At 50.6% G+C, this 19,643-nt stretch overlaps 1 protein-coding gene across 10 annotated transcripts; it reads left to right on the top strand.

Annotated features, from left to right (window-relative positions):
- The first annotated feature begins 1,983 nt into the window (after positions 1–1,983).
- On the top strand, positions 1,984–17,931 carry BRPF1 (bromodomain and PHD finger containing 1). 10 transcript variants are annotated; one of them, XM_079122370.1, is made up of 14 exons: positions 1,989–2,605; positions 4,575–5,183; positions 8,732–9,691; positions 10,718–10,880; positions 11,269–11,400; positions 11,750–11,896; positions 12,555–12,864; positions 13,190–13,513; positions 13,834–14,118; positions 14,620–14,767; positions 15,544–15,680; positions 15,783–15,901; positions 16,273–16,427; positions 17,139–17,931. In XM_079122370.1, exons 2-14 carry the CDS (start codon positions 4,585–4,587, stop codon positions 17,320–17,322), a joined length of 3,663 nt encoding a protein of 1,220 aa, XP_078978496.1. In that variant the 5' UTR covers positions 1,989–2,605; positions 4,575–4,584; the 3' UTR covers positions 17,323–17,931. The 10 variants fall into 10 exon arrangements, with proteins under 10 accessions (XP_078978500.1, XP_078978491.1, XP_078978494.1 ...); XM_079122372.1 differs by having other exon boundaries at positions 1,991–2,605; positions 11,750–11,878; XM_079122371.1 differs by having other exon boundaries at positions 1,992–2,605; positions 13,193–13,513.
- Positions 17,932–19,643: the final 1,712 nt, after the last annotated feature.

The following is a 19,643-nucleotide window of genomic DNA, read 5'->3' as shown; positions in this document are numbered from 1 at the left end:
TGTGTGTTTTCTCAGGAGAGAGGCCCATAGCTTTCATCAGATTTTCTAAGTTCTGACCTATAAAGGGGTTGGCTTTAAGCTGACTCTGCATCACTCTATTTTGACTCATTTATTCTGAAAATATTTTACTTTTTGAGACAGGGTCTTCCTAAGTTGCTTAAGGCCTCCCTAAATTGCTGAGACCGGCTTTGAACTTGTGATCCTCCTGCCTCAATCTCCTAAATCACTGGGATTCTAGGCATGTACCACTATTCTGAAATTTCTGAATGAATATAATAGCTAATATTGTCTTTGCACATTCACTACATGTTGGATACTGTGTTAGGTGATTTATAAGCATCACCTCTTTTAATTCTTGGACTAACCTGAGAGGAACCACATATTGTCCTCATTTTATACATGAGTCAACAGGCACTCAGTTTCTTTTTTAAAAGCTTTTTTAAAACTTTGTTTTATTTATTTATTTTTTATGTGGTGCTGAGGATCAAACCCAGTGCTTCACACATGCTAGGCAAGTGCTCTACCACTGAGCCATAATTCCAGCCCCAATAAGTCACTTCTTTTCAAGAACTCATCAATTTGAATTCAGACCCCAAGATCTTAGACAGCCAACATCCTCCTGGAGTGTCAATTTTATTGTGATGTTTTGTGGGAAACATTAAAAATGAAAATATATGCAAGCTGTGCATGGTTGCCCATGCCTGTAATCACAGTGACTCTGAAGACTTGGCAGGAAGATTGCAAGGTTGAGGCCAGCTTCAGCAATTTAGCAAGACCCTGTCTCAAACGTGAAAAATAATAAAGGCTGAGGATGTAGCTCAGTGGTAAAGTGATCCTAGGCTCAACTCCCAGTACCCCCCCAAGTGCATTTTAGGGAATTGAATGCAAAGTTTGCATTACGATAAAACAGAAGCTGTCATATGCTCCAGAATCTTCGAAGACCCTTTTATCCTCTTAGATGGCAAAACTATGGAAACCCTGTTTAACAAGGATGTCTTACGGCATCCAAGTTCTCTATAACCCCCAAGAACTGACAACAGAATTTCGAGTTTCAGTTTACAAATAAGGAAGGTGAGGAAGAATTTAACAACTTGCCCACGTTCACATAGCTAGGGAGTGGCACAGTCACATTAAATCAGCTGTGTATTACTTAATCATTTTTGGCAGTGGTGAGGAATCAAACCCAGGTCCTCATGCATACCAGGTAAGCACTCCACCACTGAGTCATATCCCCAGCAGTTCTTCCAAAGAACAACCTGCAACCATGCTGCGCCCATCCCTGCCAACCCACCCGTTTCTCAACCCCTGTAACCCACCACCTTACTATACACAAGCCCTTTCGCACCCACCAGCACCCTGCACTTCCCCAGATGCGACACATCTCCTCCAGCCCCTCTCTTTTACCTTTCCCAAGCTCCTTCCCTTTCCTTCATTCCCGCACCGTTACCCTAATCCGTCCCGCCCTTTCCCTCCAGCCCCGCCCCTTTGCCCTTCCCAAGCCCCGCCCTTTCCCTTCAGCATAGCGTATTTTCCCAGCTCCATCCTTTATCCCTAGCTCAGCTCCACCTTCCAGACCCATCCAAAGCTCCGCCCCTTCGTTTCTGAGGCCCTCTCTTCAGTTGAATCCCTCTTTGCCCCGCTGTTCTCCCGCCCCTATTCTCCTGACTGGGCCCCGCTTTGCACATAGCCCCGCCCCTTCCCCGCAAACCCCGCCCCACAGACCGGTCTATTCTTCCAGCCCCGCCCGTCCCGACCCACAACTCCGAGCCCCCTTAGGCTCCAGCCCGCGTCCCTCTGGCTCCGGCCCTGCCCCCAGCCCCGCCCCGCGCTCCCGCCCCGCCTCGCCGCCTTCGTCGGAGACCAAGGCCAGGTCCCTACCGCAGCCGCCGCGCCAGCGGGAGGGCGGGCGGGGAAGGGAGGAGGGGGAGGGGGAGGGGGAGGGGAGAAGGGCGGGCTCCCTAGGCCCAGCCCCGCGCTCACCGTCCGTGGCCGCAGATTCGCCACAAACGGCCCGACGATCCCAGATCCCAAGCACCGCGACTTCAGCCTCCAGAACCTCAACTCTAAGGTGGAGGTGCTAGCCGAGCCCTGTGGGTTGTCTAGGGGCCTTTCTAAGCCCCAGAGCATGGCCTCTTGTGCCCCAGAGGGCGGGCGGGGATCCGTGGCGAAAGCGCAGCTCGGCAGCGCCGCGGCACCGCGTTTACCTGCGCAGACGCCGTCGCCGCCGCTGCTGCCGCCGCCGCTGCCACTGCCTTTGCCGCCACGGTCTCCGCCGCCGCTGTCCCCGCGCTGCCTCCAGGAGCCTCCATTGTTCCGGCGGCGCTGGGTCCCGAGGCGAAGCAATCTAGAGGCTCGCGAAACGGGCGGCGACCGACGGAGTTGAGACACTGGGGCGCCGGCTGGACCGGGAGCGGCGGGGGTCAGCGCGGGAATCCCGGGGAGCCGGGGCCAGAGCGTGGGACGGCTGGGGGCCGGGGTGGCGAGCTCTACTGTCTCCGGAGTTGGGAGTCCCCCTTCCCGGCCCGTCTTTCCCCGCCGGCCTCCCCAAGTGGGGTCGGGGCCCCGGCGGGCGCCCCCGGCGATGAACCCGGACTCCAGGTGGCCGGTGAGTATGGGCCTGGGATCAGGGCGGAGGTGGCCAGGGGGGAAAAGGTAAATTACCTTTATGGGGAGCGCACTGAGCGGCCTGGCTTGGGTGCCCCTAGGGCCACTCCAGCCGGCAGAACTGACAGTGCATTAGCTCCCAGCCGGCATCCCTGGGCAACAGTGTATCCTTCGGGGTGCCTGGGCCAATGGCAGGAGGGAAGCCTAGTTGAACTTGTTACACTTCCACCAAGGGGAAACGGCACCGCATCCGGGAGAGAGGGCTGCGGGCACCGCCGAGGCCAACCAGGTCCCTCCGCCCCTTTCCCCTACTTCCTCCAGGCCCAAAGCTCAGAGGCGGGGTGGGGACCCATGCAGCAGCCTTCCCGCAGGGCCACGGGCCCTCCCTGCGGGCTTCCAGGTCTAAGTTCTTGCCTCTCACCCTTATGCCTCTGCTGCCGGGTCCCAGCGGGACATTGCAGGGGCCCTGTGCCACTTTGCAAGCTAAAGCTGCAAAGCCAGAGCTGCAGGATTCACCTGGGACCCGACTTGGAAAGAGGAGATCTTGTTTGCGCCTTTTTCGGTTTGTGTTTAAAGACAGCCCCAGCTACGAAGTGGAAGGAAGTTGATGTTGAAAGTGTAGCTTTCCTGGTGTGGAATTCAGGGGCTTTTTGCTGGAACCCAAAGTTCACTTGCCTAATTTAACCCCAGGAGGAGAGGCCCAGGGGTCAGTGTTTGTCAGGAAGCTCAGGATGGCTTTGCCTGTGATTGTGCCAAGCCCCTAGCTGAATCGTTGAACTCAACTAGGCCGAGAGAAATTGGGGCAGTCTCTGACCAAGCTGGGCGTCCTGGGGTTTAGTGCCATCTGCTGTCTTCACTCACCCAGGAACACTGGGGAGGGGGAAGGGCTGCCCCTGACGTTGGGCATGTAGCCCAGCATGCCTAGATTGTCTTGTTCCTGTTTGTACTCCTAGGGCCCTGCACTTGGTAGGCACTCAGTTAATGGTGCATGAAGAGATGAATAAGGATCTCAAATGTAGTGCATGCTGCCTTCCCTGAGTAAATGACCTGTTTTCACTTAGCTCCATCATATATCACCCAAACCAGTTCTTGAACCAGAGTGAGGATCCCCATAAAGATCTCAGAAGTGAACAAACTCAGTGATTTCTGTTGGAATCCAGCACTAAATTGCTGACCATCCATTCAGGGCTCTCCATTAGCCTTCATTCCATATCCCTCATCTCCAGATCTGGTGATCCCCTCATTTAGCTATTCATTCAGCAAATTACTTGTTTGCTAAAAGATGTGTCCATGGCATGCTGGGTCTGGGGACACAGAAGGGGATAGGTGCTGGTGTGTGTACTGTTCAGCTGTCTAGTGGGGGGGGGGAGAGAAATTCCAGTGTGGTAAGTGCCATGCTGGAAATGAGAATGGAACATGTGGAAAGAGCTCATCTTGGGAAGTCAAAGAAGTTGTAACAGAAGTGACTGTTGGGTTTTGAAGAATGAATAGGAGCCCATCAATCAGAGAGGATAGAGAGTATTCCTATTAGAGATCATCTGTATCTTGGGAGGTTATTATGTTCAGGGTTTGGCAGATAGAAAGAGCTATAACTGGTGAAAAGAATCTAGAAATGAAGACTGGGGCCAGGCAGTAAAAGGAGTGTCTTGAATATTATAGAGAATGTGCATATTATGATGAAGAAACTGGGGAGCATCAGGAGACTTTTAGTTAAGAGCTTGGTGTGATCATTGAAAGATCATTTTGACTGCAGCATGTGGTTGGGTTAGATAGTTGAGACACAGGGCAGGGGTAATGAGGACCTAGACCAGGATTATGATGGAGGTGATGGCATTTGGAGACACTATACAGGGAGGCTGGCCAGCATTTGATGACCCCTGGGGACAAGAAGGAGTTAAGAGATGGTGTCTCTGATTCACATGGCCAGGAACTCTTACCCAGGCCTATGCTAACTTATTCATGTATTCTAGATGTGACAGCATGGGGGTAGACTTTGACGTGAAGACTTTCTGCCACAACTTACGGGCAACTAAGCCACCGTACGAGTGCCCTGTGGAGACCTGCCGCAAGGTTTACAAGAGTTACAGTGGTATTGAATACCACCTATACCACTATGATCACGACAACCCGCCGCCCCCACAGCAGACTCCACTCCGCAAGCACAAGAAGAAGGGACGGCAGTCACGCCCAGCCAACAAGCAGTCACCTAGCCCCTCAGAGGTATCACAGTCACCAGGCCGTGAGGTAATGAGCTACGCACAGGCTCAGCGCATGGTGGAGGTGGACCTGCATGGCCGTGTTCATCGCATCAGCATCTTTGACAACCTGGATGTGGTATCAGAGGACGAGGAAGCCCCAGAGGAGGCCCCTGAGAATGGCAGCAACAAGGAGAACACTGAGACACCTGCTGCTACTCCCAAGTCTGGCAAGCATAAGAACAAGGAGAAGCGCAAGGACTCCAACCATCACCACCACCATAATGCTTCTGCAAGTGCCACTCCCAAGCTGCCAGAGGTGGTATACCGGGAGCTGGAGCAGGACACCCCTGATGCCCCACCCCGGCCAACTTCCTATTATCGGTAAGGCCACCTCTATTTCCAATCTCTGGAAAACTGGTCAAGCAGGGTTCAGGAACCAGAGGGAGGTGACTTTAGATAGGAGGGTGGCATGATAAAAGATAGAAGGTGAACTGATCTTGCCAGGACAGTGAGAGGAACTGGCAGAGGCTAATGATGGCACTTACTCTGCACTGCCACATGCCAGGCCCTGCATCGAGTATTTTATAGTCACTCCCTAATTTTATTCTCACAACTCTCTCAGGTAGTTATTGTTCTCATTTCACAGGTAAGGAAGCCATGGTCCAAAATGTGTGCTAGATCTATACAAAGTCACATGCCAGTAGACAGTTGAACTAACCCAGGTCCCTCTGACTCAAGTTACATTATTTCCACTATACCCAAAATCTCGTTTCTGATTCTCACCCTCTTCACTCTCACTGTGTGAGTTTGGAGAATACATTCAGCTTCTGGTGTTCTAGAGAATCCCATCTGTTCCTCTGTAAGGTTCTCAAAGCAATTTGTAAATCTGTAGAGGTAATTTTCCCAGCATTCTGTTGTCATCCAACCTTTAGCATGCTTAAGCCAATATTCCACTGCCTATGTTTTGTACTTCTCCAGGCACTCTTTATTTCATTTACTTGTTGCTTTGTATCCTGTTCCTTCCAAAAATTAGCCTCAGTAGCTCCTATTGAAATCACAAGTATGACAAGACTAAATTTCTTTAACATGAGGTAAAAGATGATGAGATGGAGACAGTGTGGTGGTAAAACTGTATACAGAAGTCCTAGCTAAAGGATGATACAAAAAACCAGGCATAAAACCCAGATCTTAAGAGTTTTGATTTCCAACACAAAGAGGGTATTCTGATGGTTTTAGTAGGGCATTTTTTGCTGTTAACAGTCAGAAGCCCTGATCTCTGAGAAGTATTTGTCATAAAGGTTTTTGTATGAAAAGCAATTTTTACCAAAATTGTAATCCACACGATGTTATATGAAATTCAGTTCTTTGAAAGCAAATCTGTGGGAACATAAGTGATATGGTCCATTATGACACTTTCTCTCCTTTGAGTTTTAGCCAGTCTTGCTTTTTCCTTTTCCTGTTTTTTCATCTGTTCAGCCTAGTTCTACTTCCTTCTAGTTTTTGAGGATCTTTCTCTTTTCTGTTAGCATTGACTATCATGCTCACTCACCCCCAAAACAGACCCTTGCCTGGGCCTCCCCTCTTCCTAAGGGCTGTTGAGCTGTTTGCTCTGACGTGCAGTCCAGCCCGGCTCACTCAGCAGCTTTTCTTCCTCCCTCCACACAGGTTCACGCTTTCCTCCTGGGGATCAGATCTGTTCTCCAGGAGAGCAGTTCTCAGCTGGCACATTGCAATCAGTTAGGAGGTGTGTTGTATATAATTACCATTGTTACCAAAACTGCCCAAGTTTTGGAAATGGCTTGTTTTTTATATAAATTGCAAAAGATCTGAGGTCATCTCTAATCACATCATTTTCTTGTGCTTTCATTCTGATATGCTTCCTTGTGGGGGAGGGAGAGGGCATTGTGCCAGGAATTGTGGATGACATGCAGCCATCTTATCTGTGCCACAGACTGTAATCTGGGAGCCTGTGGGAGTGTGTTATGCACCATCACAATGTGTCACATGTGTCATGGCAGAGGAAAGGGTGAGACCCAGTGCTCAGGAGAGCTGGTGCAAGGCCTGAAAGGATCCAGATGGTTCACACCAGCCCTGAGTCATACCCTTGTTCAAAGAGCAGAGATTGCAGTCACCCTGGGTAAGAGGTAAAGGACTAAGGAAAAAGCCGCATCCTATGGACAACATTTTAGTCTCTCCTCCCTGCCACCCACAGAATGCCTTTCGAATGCACAACAGTGAGCACCTATTTCTGTGTGGTGAATCAAACATGATCCTGCCTTTCCTATAGTGGAGGAATGAGACACATAAACAACTGTAATGCAAGGCATAGTGGGTCAGGGTTATGCAAAAGCTAAGTTAACATTTACTGAGTTTTCAATCTGAGACAGGCACTGTTAGAAGCACTTTAGCTATAACTCATTTCATGCTCATACAGCAGTGTGATGTAGGTTCACATACCCACCGGGCCCAGGTGATATGATTCCTGAGCCTGTGTGCACTAGGCCAGCTCAGAGCTCCATTCCTCAGGTGGAAAGAGGAAAGTAGAAACAGGAAGTAAAATTTTGCTAGGGCCTGCTGTGTGCCACTTGATTTTGGATATTCACTCTGGTGATTCAGTGAAATCCTGATAACGTTTGTGAGTAGGTAGCATTCTCATTCTGTCGTAAGTTAAATCAAAGTTCAGAGAAGAGCAGTGATCTCTGAAGGTCACAGAGTGGCAGATGCAGGATTTAACTCCATGTTTATTAGAAACTGAAACCCTGTTTTTCATTGTACCCTACAGTTCACAGTGCCAGAGTCCAGGCCACCTAGAACATGGCAAATGTGGGGTGCCTGCTCTGTGTCACAGGTACCAGAAGCAACCTTCCATTCCAGGTCTGCTGGCACAATGAGTGCTACAGAGTGGAGATAAAGAGTCCTGGGGCTGGGGATTAGGTGCCAGCTCTGCCACTCCCCAGTTATGTGACCTGTCTTATATTGGGCAGTTAATTAATTTCTCAAAGCTTTAGTTTCCTTACCTATGAAATGAAAATAATAAGAACATTGAGTTTCCTCATCCACAAAATGAAGATAGAACATTGGGCCAGCTGTGGTGGCACACTCTGTAATCCCAGAGACTCAAGAAACTGAGACAGGAGGATCTCAAATTCTAGGCCAGCCTTGGCAACTTAGCAAGACCCTGTCTTAAACATAAAATAAAAAGGCTTCCAGCAGTGGAAGATCTCTGGGTTCAATTTCCCAATATCACACACACACACACACACACACAAAGACCATTAACCCTATGCCTACTGTGATAACTTAGCACAATGCCTGGCTCATTGTAAATAGTGAATCTAGCTTTGATTATTATCTCCCACGGCTACCCAGAGAACAAACATAATACCTAGAGTTTGAGGGAGCCCTGAGCTGATGCTGGTACCAGCTGAAAGAAAGACCCATCATCTATAGTCAAGGGCCTGCCAGCTGGTGCTAAAGCAATTTATATATAATTTGCCAGTGATATCAAGGACCTTCCTTCCCCTGGCTCTTTGTACTGTCATCTAGTCTACCACAATGGGTCCTACTGCCCCATTGTCTTCCCTTTAGGAGCCTTCTGAGTTCTATTGTCAAAGGGAGGTGGTGTCTCATAGCAGCTAGGACATGAGCTTTTGCAGAGATAGGCTTGGAGTCATACCCTAACTCTACCACTTTCTCACAAGTGACCTGGGGCAGGTGCATTAACTTACCCTAGCTTTATACTTCATTTTCTGCAAAATAAGAATGAGTATAGAGCGTCTTTAGTACCTGGAGTTAGGGTAAGGATGGAGCGAGCCAGTACATACAAAGGCACAGGCTTATAGTAAGTGCTTGTCTGTGGACACTATTCCTTGTCTGTAAGGGAGGGGAACGTCAACCATGTGATGCCAAACTGCCTCTGTACATTGCAGGTACATCGAGAAGTCTGCAGAAGAGCTGGATGAGGAAGTTGAGTATGACATGGACGAGGAGGATTACATCTGGCTGGATATCATGAATGAGCGGCGGAAGACAGAGGGTGTGAGTCCCATCCCACAGGAGATTTTTGAGTACCTAATGGACCGGCTGGAAAAGGAGTCCTACTTTGAGAGTCACAATAAAGGTGACCCCAATGCACTAGTGGACGAGGATGCTGTATGCTGTATCTGCAATGATGGTGAGTGCCAGAACAGCAATGTCATCCTCTTCTGTGACATGTGCAACCTGGCCGTACACCAGGAGTGCTACGGTGTCCCCTATATCCCTGAGGGCCAGTGGCTGTGCCGCCGTTGCCTACAGTCACCCTCCCGTGCTGTGGACTGTGCCCTGTGCCCCAACAAGGGTGGTGCCTTCAAGCAGACAGATGACGGGCGCTGGGCGCATGTGGTGTGTGCCCTGTGGATCCCCGAGGTCTGCTTCGCCAACACGGTCTTCCTAGAGCCTATTGATAGCATCGAGCACATCCCACCAGCACGCTGGAAGCTTACCTGCTACATTTGCAAACAGCGGGGCTCAGGGGCCTGCATCCAGTGCCATAAGGCCAACTGCTATACAGCCTTCCATGTGACATGCGCCCAGCAGGCTGGCCTTTACATGAAAATGGAACCCGTGCGGGAGACGGGTGCCAACGGCACCTCTTTCAGTGTCCGCAAGACAGCCTACTGCGACATCCACACACCCCCAGGCTCTGCACGTCGCCTGCCTGCCCTATCCCACAGTGAGGGTGAGGAGGATGAGGATGAAGAGGAAGATGAGGGTAAAGGCTGGAGCTCAGAGAAAGTCAAGAAGGCCAAGGCCAAGTCCCGGATAAAGATGAAGAAGGCACGAAAGATCCTGGCAGAGAAGCGGGCAGCAGCACCTGTGGTGTCAGTGCCCTGCATCCCACCACACAGGTATGTGGGACACAGTTGATAGGCAGATGAGTGAAGAATAAGCTGGAAAAGAAGTGACAGGCCTTTGAGTGGAATAGGAAGGCTGGGTTTTCCTCTCCCTATGAGGAGCTGCATAGAAGGACAAAATAAATTCCTAAAGAGATCATCTTTATCAGGTCACCTGACTTTTTAAAAAAATTTACTTACTTTTATGTGGTTCTGAGTATCAAACCCAGTGCTTCACACATGCTACGCAAGTGCTCTATCACTGAGCTGCAACCTCAGCCCCAGGTCACCTGTCTTTGACAGTAGGAGCCAGAATCCTGAACCTTTGTACTGCAGACCTAACGTGTTTTAAACTGCCTACATTTTGATGGTGTGGTTTGTGAAGAAGAAAGAGTAGATTAGACAGCCACAATGGAAAAAGAATGGTCTGATCATAAAGAGAGTAGTAGAGGGAAAAGCACAGAAGGGAAGATTCAAGTTGTGGAGGGGCTGGGGTATGGCTCAGTAGTAAAGCACGCACTTAGCGTGCCTGAGGGCCTGGTTCAGTCCACAGTAGTGGAATGTGAGCTGCTGCTCGTTTGGGCCATGAACACCAGTTACATTTAACTCTCATCAGAGGTTTCTGCTCCAATACAAAATTCCAATATTGTTGTAATTTATTTTCACTTAATTTTAGCCAAAAGGCTAATGAGACAAGTGATGCCAGCTGAATCTAAACCTTCAAAGGCCCAGTCTGAGAGGGGATTTCAGGGTCAAAGTTCTCTAGGCTGCAGTGGCTAAAGCAGTCTAGGGACAGAACTTTAACTGGACAACAGCAAGTCAAGGATCTGGCACAGTGCTGGAAGTCTGGGTTCCAATATGCTGCATTGTCATGGAGGATACTATTCAGTGTTCTTTGCCGTAAGGCCAGAGTTGCAGACCTTTTTGACCAGAGACATATTCCCTATTCATTCCCATTCAGGAACTCTCATTTGCCAGAGACCCCTGTTCTGCCTCAGAGAATCAGGCAACAGGTTTTCCTCTTTGTTCCCTGGTTCCCAGGCTCAGTAAAATCACCAATCGCCTGACCATCCAGAGAAAGAGCCAGTTCATGCAGAGGCTGCACAGCTACTGGACGTTAAAGCGGCAGTCTCGGAATGGTGTCCCACTGCTGCGTCGCCTGCAGACACACCTCCAGTCTCAGAGGAACTGTGACCAAGTTGGGGTACAGTGTCCAATTCCCTGTGGGCTGTGGGAATCAGTGCCAGGAGGACCAGGACCAATATTTGCATCTGTAGTTTCCAGTGTCAGAGGGCTTAGGCTGGTTGCTTCTTTAAACCAGCCCTCAAAACCAGGCTCAGCATGAAATCCATGTATGTTATCAGCTCAGTGGAAAGTTATTGATATATGTGTTGATACATTCAACAGACACATGCTGAACATTTACTCTGTGCAATTCCTGGGGACACACAGATTGAGGCACTACCAGCAAATTACTGTGCATCCTCTTTTGACTTGACCTGCCCTTGACCCAAGTCTCCTGGGTTTCCCTGTCATTTCTGGTCTTTCCTCACTCTCTGATCATCCCTTCATCCCTCTTTTTGCCTCTACAGAGAGATTCTGAGGATAAAAACTGGGCCCTCAAAGAACAGCTCAAGTCCTGGCAGCGACTCCGGCATGACCTAGAGCGAGCTCGGCTACTGGTAGAACTGATCCGCAAGCGGGAGAAACTCAAAAGGGAGACGGTGAGTGCTCCTGGGTCAGCCTTATTTTTCAAAGGAGAATGTAGACCTAGGAGAAAAGAAAGTATCTGTGCCCAGACCAGGAAACATCAAGGGAAGCAGAATGTCATCAGAGAATATGAATATAATTCTAACTTACAGGGCCCAGGCAGCTCATGCTGGAAGTTCAGGGAAGTGGAAGGGCAGAGTAGTTGAGGAAAGTCTTTCTTGACAGGTAGACCTGAGTAAGCATTCGCCCAGCTGAGGGGGTGGGAAGGAAGGTGAGTTCCCAAACCAGCCGGGACCATCTCTTTGGATCTCTAGGCCAAGGGACTAGCCTGGGCCTGGCTGATTAGGTCTTTTTGTGTGTCAGATTAAGGTCCAGCAGATTGCCATGGAGATGCAGCTGACACCTTTCCTCATCCTCCTTCGCAAAACCTTGGAGCAGCTCCAAGAGAAGGACACGGGGAACATCTTCAGCGAGCCGGTCCCTCTGTCTGAGGTAACCGAATTGGACGAAGTAAGAATCCCTTCCCCTCACTCCACCTTCTTTCTGTTCTTCTCCCCGTTGGACCCCTGCTGCAGGTCTGGGCCAGGGACTAGGTGGGGACCTTGAAGAGAAGGGCTGGTGGCTCTGGGGAAGGATGAACTGGAGCCACATGTATCACCTGGACTCTGTCTTATCCCTGTCACACCCCAAGGGCCCAGAATGGGAGGCAATCTGCACTCCTTCCCCAGAGGCAGGGACTGAGTCTGCCAAATGAATAATCCCAAGGGCAGGAAGACACTTTCGGGGTGCTGAACCCTAGAACGGAGACTTTAGAAGGCTCAGCACCTAAAGAACCAGCTCTGAAGCCCTAGGTCCTGACTGGCAGACTCTTCTGTATAAAAGGTATAAAATAAGAGGCCTAAGGCAACAGCCTCCTTATAAGTCTTAGTGATAAATAAAAGAGCAATAGGAATACAAGGCCCAGAGAAGTTAAGATACATACCAGTGTCACACAGCTTGTGACTGGTCAAGTCAGGACTATAATCCAGCTTTCCTTTCCCTGTGCTACATGCCTGCCTTTATCTGGTGGGAGGAGGTTGCTGGATGCATTTTAGGGGGTTTATTAGGAACAGGTTTCAGAGGAATAAGAACATGTCTCCACTTAGACATACCTGCCCTGCTCTCCCAGGTACCTGACTACCTAGATCACATCAAAAAGCCCATGGACTTTTTCACCATGAAGCAGAACTTGGAGGCTTACCGCTACCTGAACTTTGATGATTTTGAGGAGGACTTCAACCTCATCGTCAGCAACTGTCTCAAGTATAACGCCAAGGACACCATCTTCTACAGGGCAGCGGTGCGGCTTCGTGAGCAGGGTGGCGCTGTGCTTCGTCAGGCCCGGCGCCAGGCAGAAAAAATGGGCATTGACTTTGAGACGGGCATGCATATCCCTCACAGCCTGGCTGGAGATGAGGCCCCACACCACGCTGAAGATGGTGGGTGATAAGTCATATACACACATAGAGGCCAATGCCAGGGATGGACAGCTTTCCAAAAGTCCCCTCCTGGGAGCAGGCAGTGTAGGCAGAAAGCAGCTAGGCTGAGCAGTGGCAAGCTATCCCCAGGAATGCTCCCCAAGAAGCCAGACTGGGTGAATGGATAGCAGTACCCGCCATTCCACATCTTGGTGCTGCTATTTTACAGCTGTTCCTGGTGAGAAGCCAAGAGGGGAAGAGTGGGTTTCTTGCTGCCTGCCACAGGTTTAATGGGGCCCAATGGGCTGTCCTGACGCTGACCTCTTCCCCTCCACCCTACCCCTAGCAGCAGAGGAAGAGCGGCTGGTCCTGCTGGAGAACCAGAAGCATCTGCCAGTGGAAGAGCAGCTCAAGTTGTTGCTGGAGCGGCTGGATGAGGTGAATGCCAGCAAGCAGAGTGTAGGCCGCTCACGGCGCGCAAAAATGATCAAGAAAGAGATGACGGCATTGCGGCGGAAACTCGCCCACCAGCGGGAGACTGGACGGGATGGACCTGAAAGGCATGGCCCCTCTAGCCGAGGCAGTCTGACACCCCACCCTGCAGCCTGTGACAAGGACGGGCAGACAGACAGTGCCGCAGAAGAGAGCAGCAGCCAGGAGACAAGCAAAGGTCTGAACTCAACAGCAAGGCGAACCCCAAAGCAAGTCAGAATTTGGCTCTGCAGCACACGCTCAAGCCCCTGCCACCCTTAGGCAGAGGTCCTTTCTGCACAGCTAGCTTTGCTTTCTCCCTTATTCCCCAATCAGGGGCCTCCTGGTTGCCTCTTTAGCTATTTGTGGGAGTGACCATTCCAAATTCCATAACCCCCAAATCATCTCCCCATCTCTAGCTGGAGTAATGGTCCTGTATGACCAGGGCATGACCCTGGACATTTACCCTTCTCATGTCAGGCCCCTCACCAACTCTCCTTCTCTCTTTCTCTGCTCCAGGCCTGGGTCCCAACATGTCCTCAACCCCCTCACATGAGGTGGGCAGGAGAACCTCAGTTCTGTTCTCCAAAAAGAACCCGAAGACAGCTGGACCGCCCAAGAGGCCGGGCCGGCCCCCCAAAAACCGGGAGAGCCAGATGACCCCCAGCCACGGAGGCAGTCCTGTGGGGCCCCCCCAGCTCCCCATCATGGGCTCCCTGCGTCAGCGCAAGCGGGGTAGGAGCCCCCGGCCCAGTTCGAGCTCAGACAGCGACAGTGATAAGTCCACAGAAGACCCCCCAATGGGTGAGCCTCACCATCACCCAGCCCCCCAAGAGAGTGAGCAAAGCTGCCATTTTTTCCAGCATACTCCCAACTATCCCTTCATTTTCCCATAAAAGGAGCTGAAGGCACCCTTAGGAATCCTTTAATTCCACCCTCTCATTTTACAGTTGGGAAAACAGGACCAGAGACACTGTGACCCATTTAGATTCCTTTGTAGGGTCCCCCCGACCCTCCACTCCATTTTATCACTTCACCTTTTCTCTTCTAACCTTCCTCAGGGATCTCCTGCCCTTTAATCCATCTGTGTCCTAAGGCTAGTATCTGCCATGGAAAGCAAAGAACCGGGCAGGGTTGTGGTCAGCTCTTGTAGACACTGCCCAGATCTAGCTCTGCTGGCCAAGTCTGGAGGAATTGTCCAGCCTAAAAGGAGAACCCAAACTGTAAAGTCCTTTTACCCCGTGTGGTCTCTGATCTACATCTTCCTGACCAGTTCCTTCCTTCCTCCCCCTTCCCCCAACCAAGACTTACCAGCCAATGGCTTCAGCAGTGGAAACCAGCCAGTGAAGAAGAGTTTCTTGGTGTACCGCAATGACTGCAGCCTTCCCCGGAGCAGTTCAGACTCTGAATCCAGCAGCAGTAGCAGCAGCAGCGCTGCCTCAGACCGGACCAGGTACCAGCCCTCCACATCAAAGCCAGAACTCACAGGAATGAGCCTTTCCAGGTTTCCCTTTGGGAAGTAGGGTGGCAGCCATCTCAGCTAGAGTAAGGTGGCTCAAACCCAAGTTTCTCATCTCTGCAAAATAAATGGGATATACATCAGTGTCATCATAATAGAACAAAGGGAACCCTCTTTCGTTAAGCTGATGGTTTAAAGCAGAGAGTCTAAACTGGTGCCTGTGGCCCGGATTTGACTTGCAGATACATTTTGTTTGGCCAGCATGGTGGTTTTAGAAAATGAATCCACATATGCCACATAAAATTCTCAATCTCTGTTCTTCCTAAAAATCGGAACATCAGCTAGGCAGTGGGGGCACATGCTTGTAATCCCAGTGACTAGGGATGCTGAGGCAAAAGGATGGCAACTTCAAGGATAGCTTTGGCAACTTGGTGAAACCTTGTCTCAAAATTAAAAAATAAGGCCTAGGGAACGTTGCTCAGTGGTCAAAGACCCCTGGGTTCAATCCCTACTACTGGGGGTTGGAGGAATGAGGATAAAATGTGCCTGGCTACATTGCCTTTAGACAGGGCATGTACTCCCCACACCTCAGTCCAGCCCACCTTGATCAGATGAGCAGCTCCTAAGAGTGTATGAATTTGAAATTCTTCGTATAGTCTCTGCTTTCCAAAAGGCTAGCTACTGGGGGCTTAGAAGAGGCGAGGACATCTACCATGCCTTTGTCCATTCTTCCACTCCTTTGAACAGAGTTCTCACTGTTTTGTCTACAGCACAACACCCTCAAAACAAGGCCGGGGTAAGCCCTCCTTTTCTCGGGGCACATTCCCAGAGGATAGCAGTGAAGATACCTCAGGCACTGAGAATGAGGCCTACTCCGTGGGCACTGGCCGCGGCGTGGGCCACAGCAGTAAGTACCCTCACCCAAAGCCAGGGATGCTGGGGACCCAGTGTCAGGGCCTTGCCAACTCCCCAGCCACTGATCCACCCCCTCTCTCCCTTTCCTGTGAAGTGGTGAGGAAGAGTCTGGGTCGGGGAACTGGCTGGCTCTCAGAGGATGAGGACTCCCCTCTGGACGCTCTGGACCTGGTGTGGGCCAAATGCCGAGGGTATCCATCATACCCAGCTCTGGTAGGCTTCCACTTCTCTTGTCCTGCCTCTTGCTTTCTAACCCCAGAACTCAGGTTCACAATTGTAGGACTTTCCCTACTCTCTGCTGAACTGTGGAGCACTAGGTTCCCTAGTAGATAGAGTGGTCGAAAAAGATGTCCCTTGAGTACCCCTTAGAGGCCTCCAGTCAGTTTATCTATCACTCCTTTGTCCTTTTTGCCCTTAGGCTCTGAAATAATTCAGCATAGGAAAAAGCCAAGGGTCAGCATAATAGCCCCAGTAGCATAACTTTTTTCTGTCCCTGCTTCAGATGTAGTCTCCAAATTCTTGAGTAGGGCGAGCTTTAGGGAGGAAGTGAATGGAACCAAACTGGGCTCATATTACATCCTCAGATCATTGATCCAAAGATGCCCCGAGAAGGTATGTTCCACCATGGGGTTCCCATCCCTGTGCCCCCACTGGAGGTGCTGAAACTTGGGGAGCAGATGACCCAGGAAGCCCGAGAGCATCTCTACCTCGTTCTCTTCTTTGACAACAAAAGAACCTGGTAAGAAAGGTGGGGAGCATTTGGTGTGACTCATAGCCATAGATGCAAACCTGTGTGGTATGGAGGCAGACTACAGGGAAGTCCATCAGCAGAGTAGGCTGTTATAGATCTGTGGGGAAGGGATGTAAGAACAACTCTGAGCAAAAGGGTTGTTCTGACAAGCGGAGTCTGATAAGTGGAGTGGGCAGTAGCTAATAAAGAACTGCAGCCAGAAACCCCAGGAACATCAGTGACTGACAAATATGGGGGTGACTCCCCATCCTGATGTAAAGGGCTTCTGGACTTAATTTTCCCAACTCTTCCTCTATGGTGATAAGATGAGGATAAAGCCAACATAAATATTTAGGCTCTAAATCCCTGTTCTGTTGCATATATCTGTGTCATCTTTATTAATTGCCTACAGATGATATGCAATGCTAGTTAAGTCTGCCTGGAGCCTATGGGACAGGGTTTCTGTGTCCAGTTAGGTCAGGGCTTCTTTTAGCATTCATAAATACCCTGTGGTTACCCTCTAGTGTAACTGTTGACTGGGCTCTTTCCATCACTAGACTGTGAGCAAGCCCTTGAGGGCAAGGACTTTGTCTCTGGGTCTCTGTAATCCCTGTGCCCAACAATCCCGTACTCAGGAGGTGAATTTGAAAGAATGAAGTGAGGAAAGCTAGTGCTTCTTCTCCCTGAGATGATTTATTTGATCTTCACCTTTCCCTATAGGCAGTGGCTACCGAGGACTAAGCTGGTCCCTCTGGGTGTGAACCAGGACCTAGACAAAGAGAAGATGTTGGAGGGCCGCAAGTCAAATATCCGCAAGTCAGTACAAATCGCCTACCACAGGGCTCTGCAGCACCGCAGCAAGGTACAGGGTGAACAGAGCAGCGAGACCAGCGATAGCGACTGATACTGCCCAGCAGAGCCCAACCTACTGTGCCCTGTGACTTCTCTCCTTCCCTTTGCTCACTGTCCTGGAGTGGCACCGGCCTCTGCACTGACTCATTCCTGGTCTTGGGGCCAGTCTCAGGGGAAGCTGGGTGGGGGAGGTCCCTCCTGCCCTGAGTGCAGCTGGACTGTACAGAACACTCCAAGGGCCCATAGCGACTCAGTGCAAGGAGAGGGGAGGTCCCACAGGTCAGAAAGAGCTCCACTGACCTCATGGCATTGTAGGGCAGGGTGGTGGGCCAAGGTTAGGACACTGCTTAAAACAGGCCATCCTACCACCTCTGCCTGCTCATGCCAGGAGAATACATAACTGCCTAGAGGCCTGAGGCCCCTGCAGGTGGTGAGGCAAGCGGGCATCTGCCCAGCCTAGCAGTGGGATTGATGTCTGTCCAGCCCGGAAGAGGGGCACTAGGTGACCCCCTCCCCTGCTGTTGTAAATACTGTAATTATCGGAGAATTTAAATTATTCTCATTTGTAACTGCGTTTCCGGGTCGCGCCAGAGTCATTTGGTACTAAAAAAAAAAAAAAAAAAAGACTGGGGCCTGTCCCCACTTCCCTCTCTTTCCCATAGACTCCCCCTTACCTTTCAAACTGGTTTGTATTTATTTCAAAGGAAGAAAATATATTGATTCTTAGAAAAATAAACAGTCTATTTAGAATTCTTTGTTCTTGCCTTCCGCTAGGGCACAGGGATTCAAAGGGAGGTAGGTCTGTGCCCCAGGGATTGTATATAATTGGGCCCCAGTGGTGCTGGACTGCTGTGCATGCTAGTTATGACACAAGAGCAAAAGAAATATGAGAGCTCCCATTTGCTCCCATACTCTTAGCGGTCGGCTCTGTACTAGGTATCGAGATACACAATTTCATGTGAACCTTAAATACAGGGTAGGGTAATAATAGCCTGGTTATCTCCACAAAGATAGTGAGGTTTAGAAAAATTAAGAAACTTGCCTAAGTTCCCACAACTAGGAAGTTGCACAGCTAGGATTTGAATTCAGGTCTATTTGTCTGCAAAGCTGACTCTTCAACCAGTATGCTGAACTGACGATGAAAAGTCCACTGTGGATTCCTTTGTGGATTTCAGTGGCTTCATTCAAGTCCTTTACCAGGAGCATGGCCTAAGTGCTTCTGTCACTACAGCTGAGTCTGGGGACAGAGCAAGGATGTAAAGGGCTGCTTTCATTCACCCCCAAATTGGCATCTTTTCCAGTTCAACCAACATTTGTTGAAGGAGTGACTTCCAAGTGCTAGGTGCCTGTGAGGTAGCATGCATACGTATGAGACAGCAAGACATGGTTTTGCCCAAGGCCTTGCAGCCACTGAGGAATGAAACTGAGTCAAAGACCCATTTGTGTGATGTTGACTCTCCATGCACCCAGCTAGCAGGTGTGCCCTGCTGTGGATGGGACACAAAGATAAATCAGCTGCAGATCTCGCCCTTGAAGAACCTGGGGTCTAATCATTTAAATACAATCCCAAATCACCATGCTAGGTTCCCAAGTTCATGCCCCGAAACTCCATTTTCCCATCTTCCTCCAGAAAGTTATAAATTACAATCGTTTCTGGGTCCAGGTGGCTGGCAGTGGCTAGACTAGACAGGCTGCCTCAGGGTCCCACATTTGTACTTGGGGGTCAACGAGCTGTGTCTTTGGGCTCCTGGGGCCCTCCGGGAAGGCTCCTACGCAGGCCGCACTCCACACACGAGGGTGAACATCTGATCTAAGATGATCTAAGAACATTACGATCTTAGGAGTGCCCGCGATGGAAGGAGCAGCTGTGGCGGGGCGGTCCCCCGGAGACAAGACTCTGAAGGGCTTAAGAGGCCCGCTGGCCGGGCTGAGGCCAGGTGAAGGCCCAGAGACAAGCTGAGCAGGCAAACGCTGAAGAGAGTCCCGGAGACACTTCCGAGCGCCCAGAACTGGGATTGGGTCCGATTTTTGGTGAAGAGGGAGGTCATGAGAGGCGGCCCGATGAGGGCGAGTATCAGACTTCGAAGACTCGTTGGAGAAAAGGTCTCTGAAGACTAGCTGGGGAAAGCCGGGGACTCGGTGAAGCTGAAGTAGCATTTGGGCCCGCGCAGCGCGGGGTTCGCAGGGGCGCGGGACATCCCAGCGTGCCGAGTACAAGGCATCGCTGAGGAAAGGCCAATAGCCGGCAGCGAGCCCCGAACGCGCCAACCGCCCGGGCGCCGCGGAAAGTCCCGCCCACCCGCTGCCACACCCGGTTTCTCATTGGCGCCTCCCACTTCCTCCTCGGATTGGCTACCATCGGGTCAAATAAGA

This window comes from Sciurus vulgaris (genome assembly GCF_902686455.1).
Source record: "Sciurus vulgaris genome assembly, chromosome: 19".
Taxonomy (NCBI): domain Eukaryota; kingdom Metazoa; phylum Chordata; class Mammalia; order Rodentia; family Sciuridae; genus Sciurus; species Sciurus vulgaris.
The sequence above is the reverse complement of the archived record's forward strand: the minus strand, read 5'-3'. Positions and strand labels throughout refer to the sequence as shown.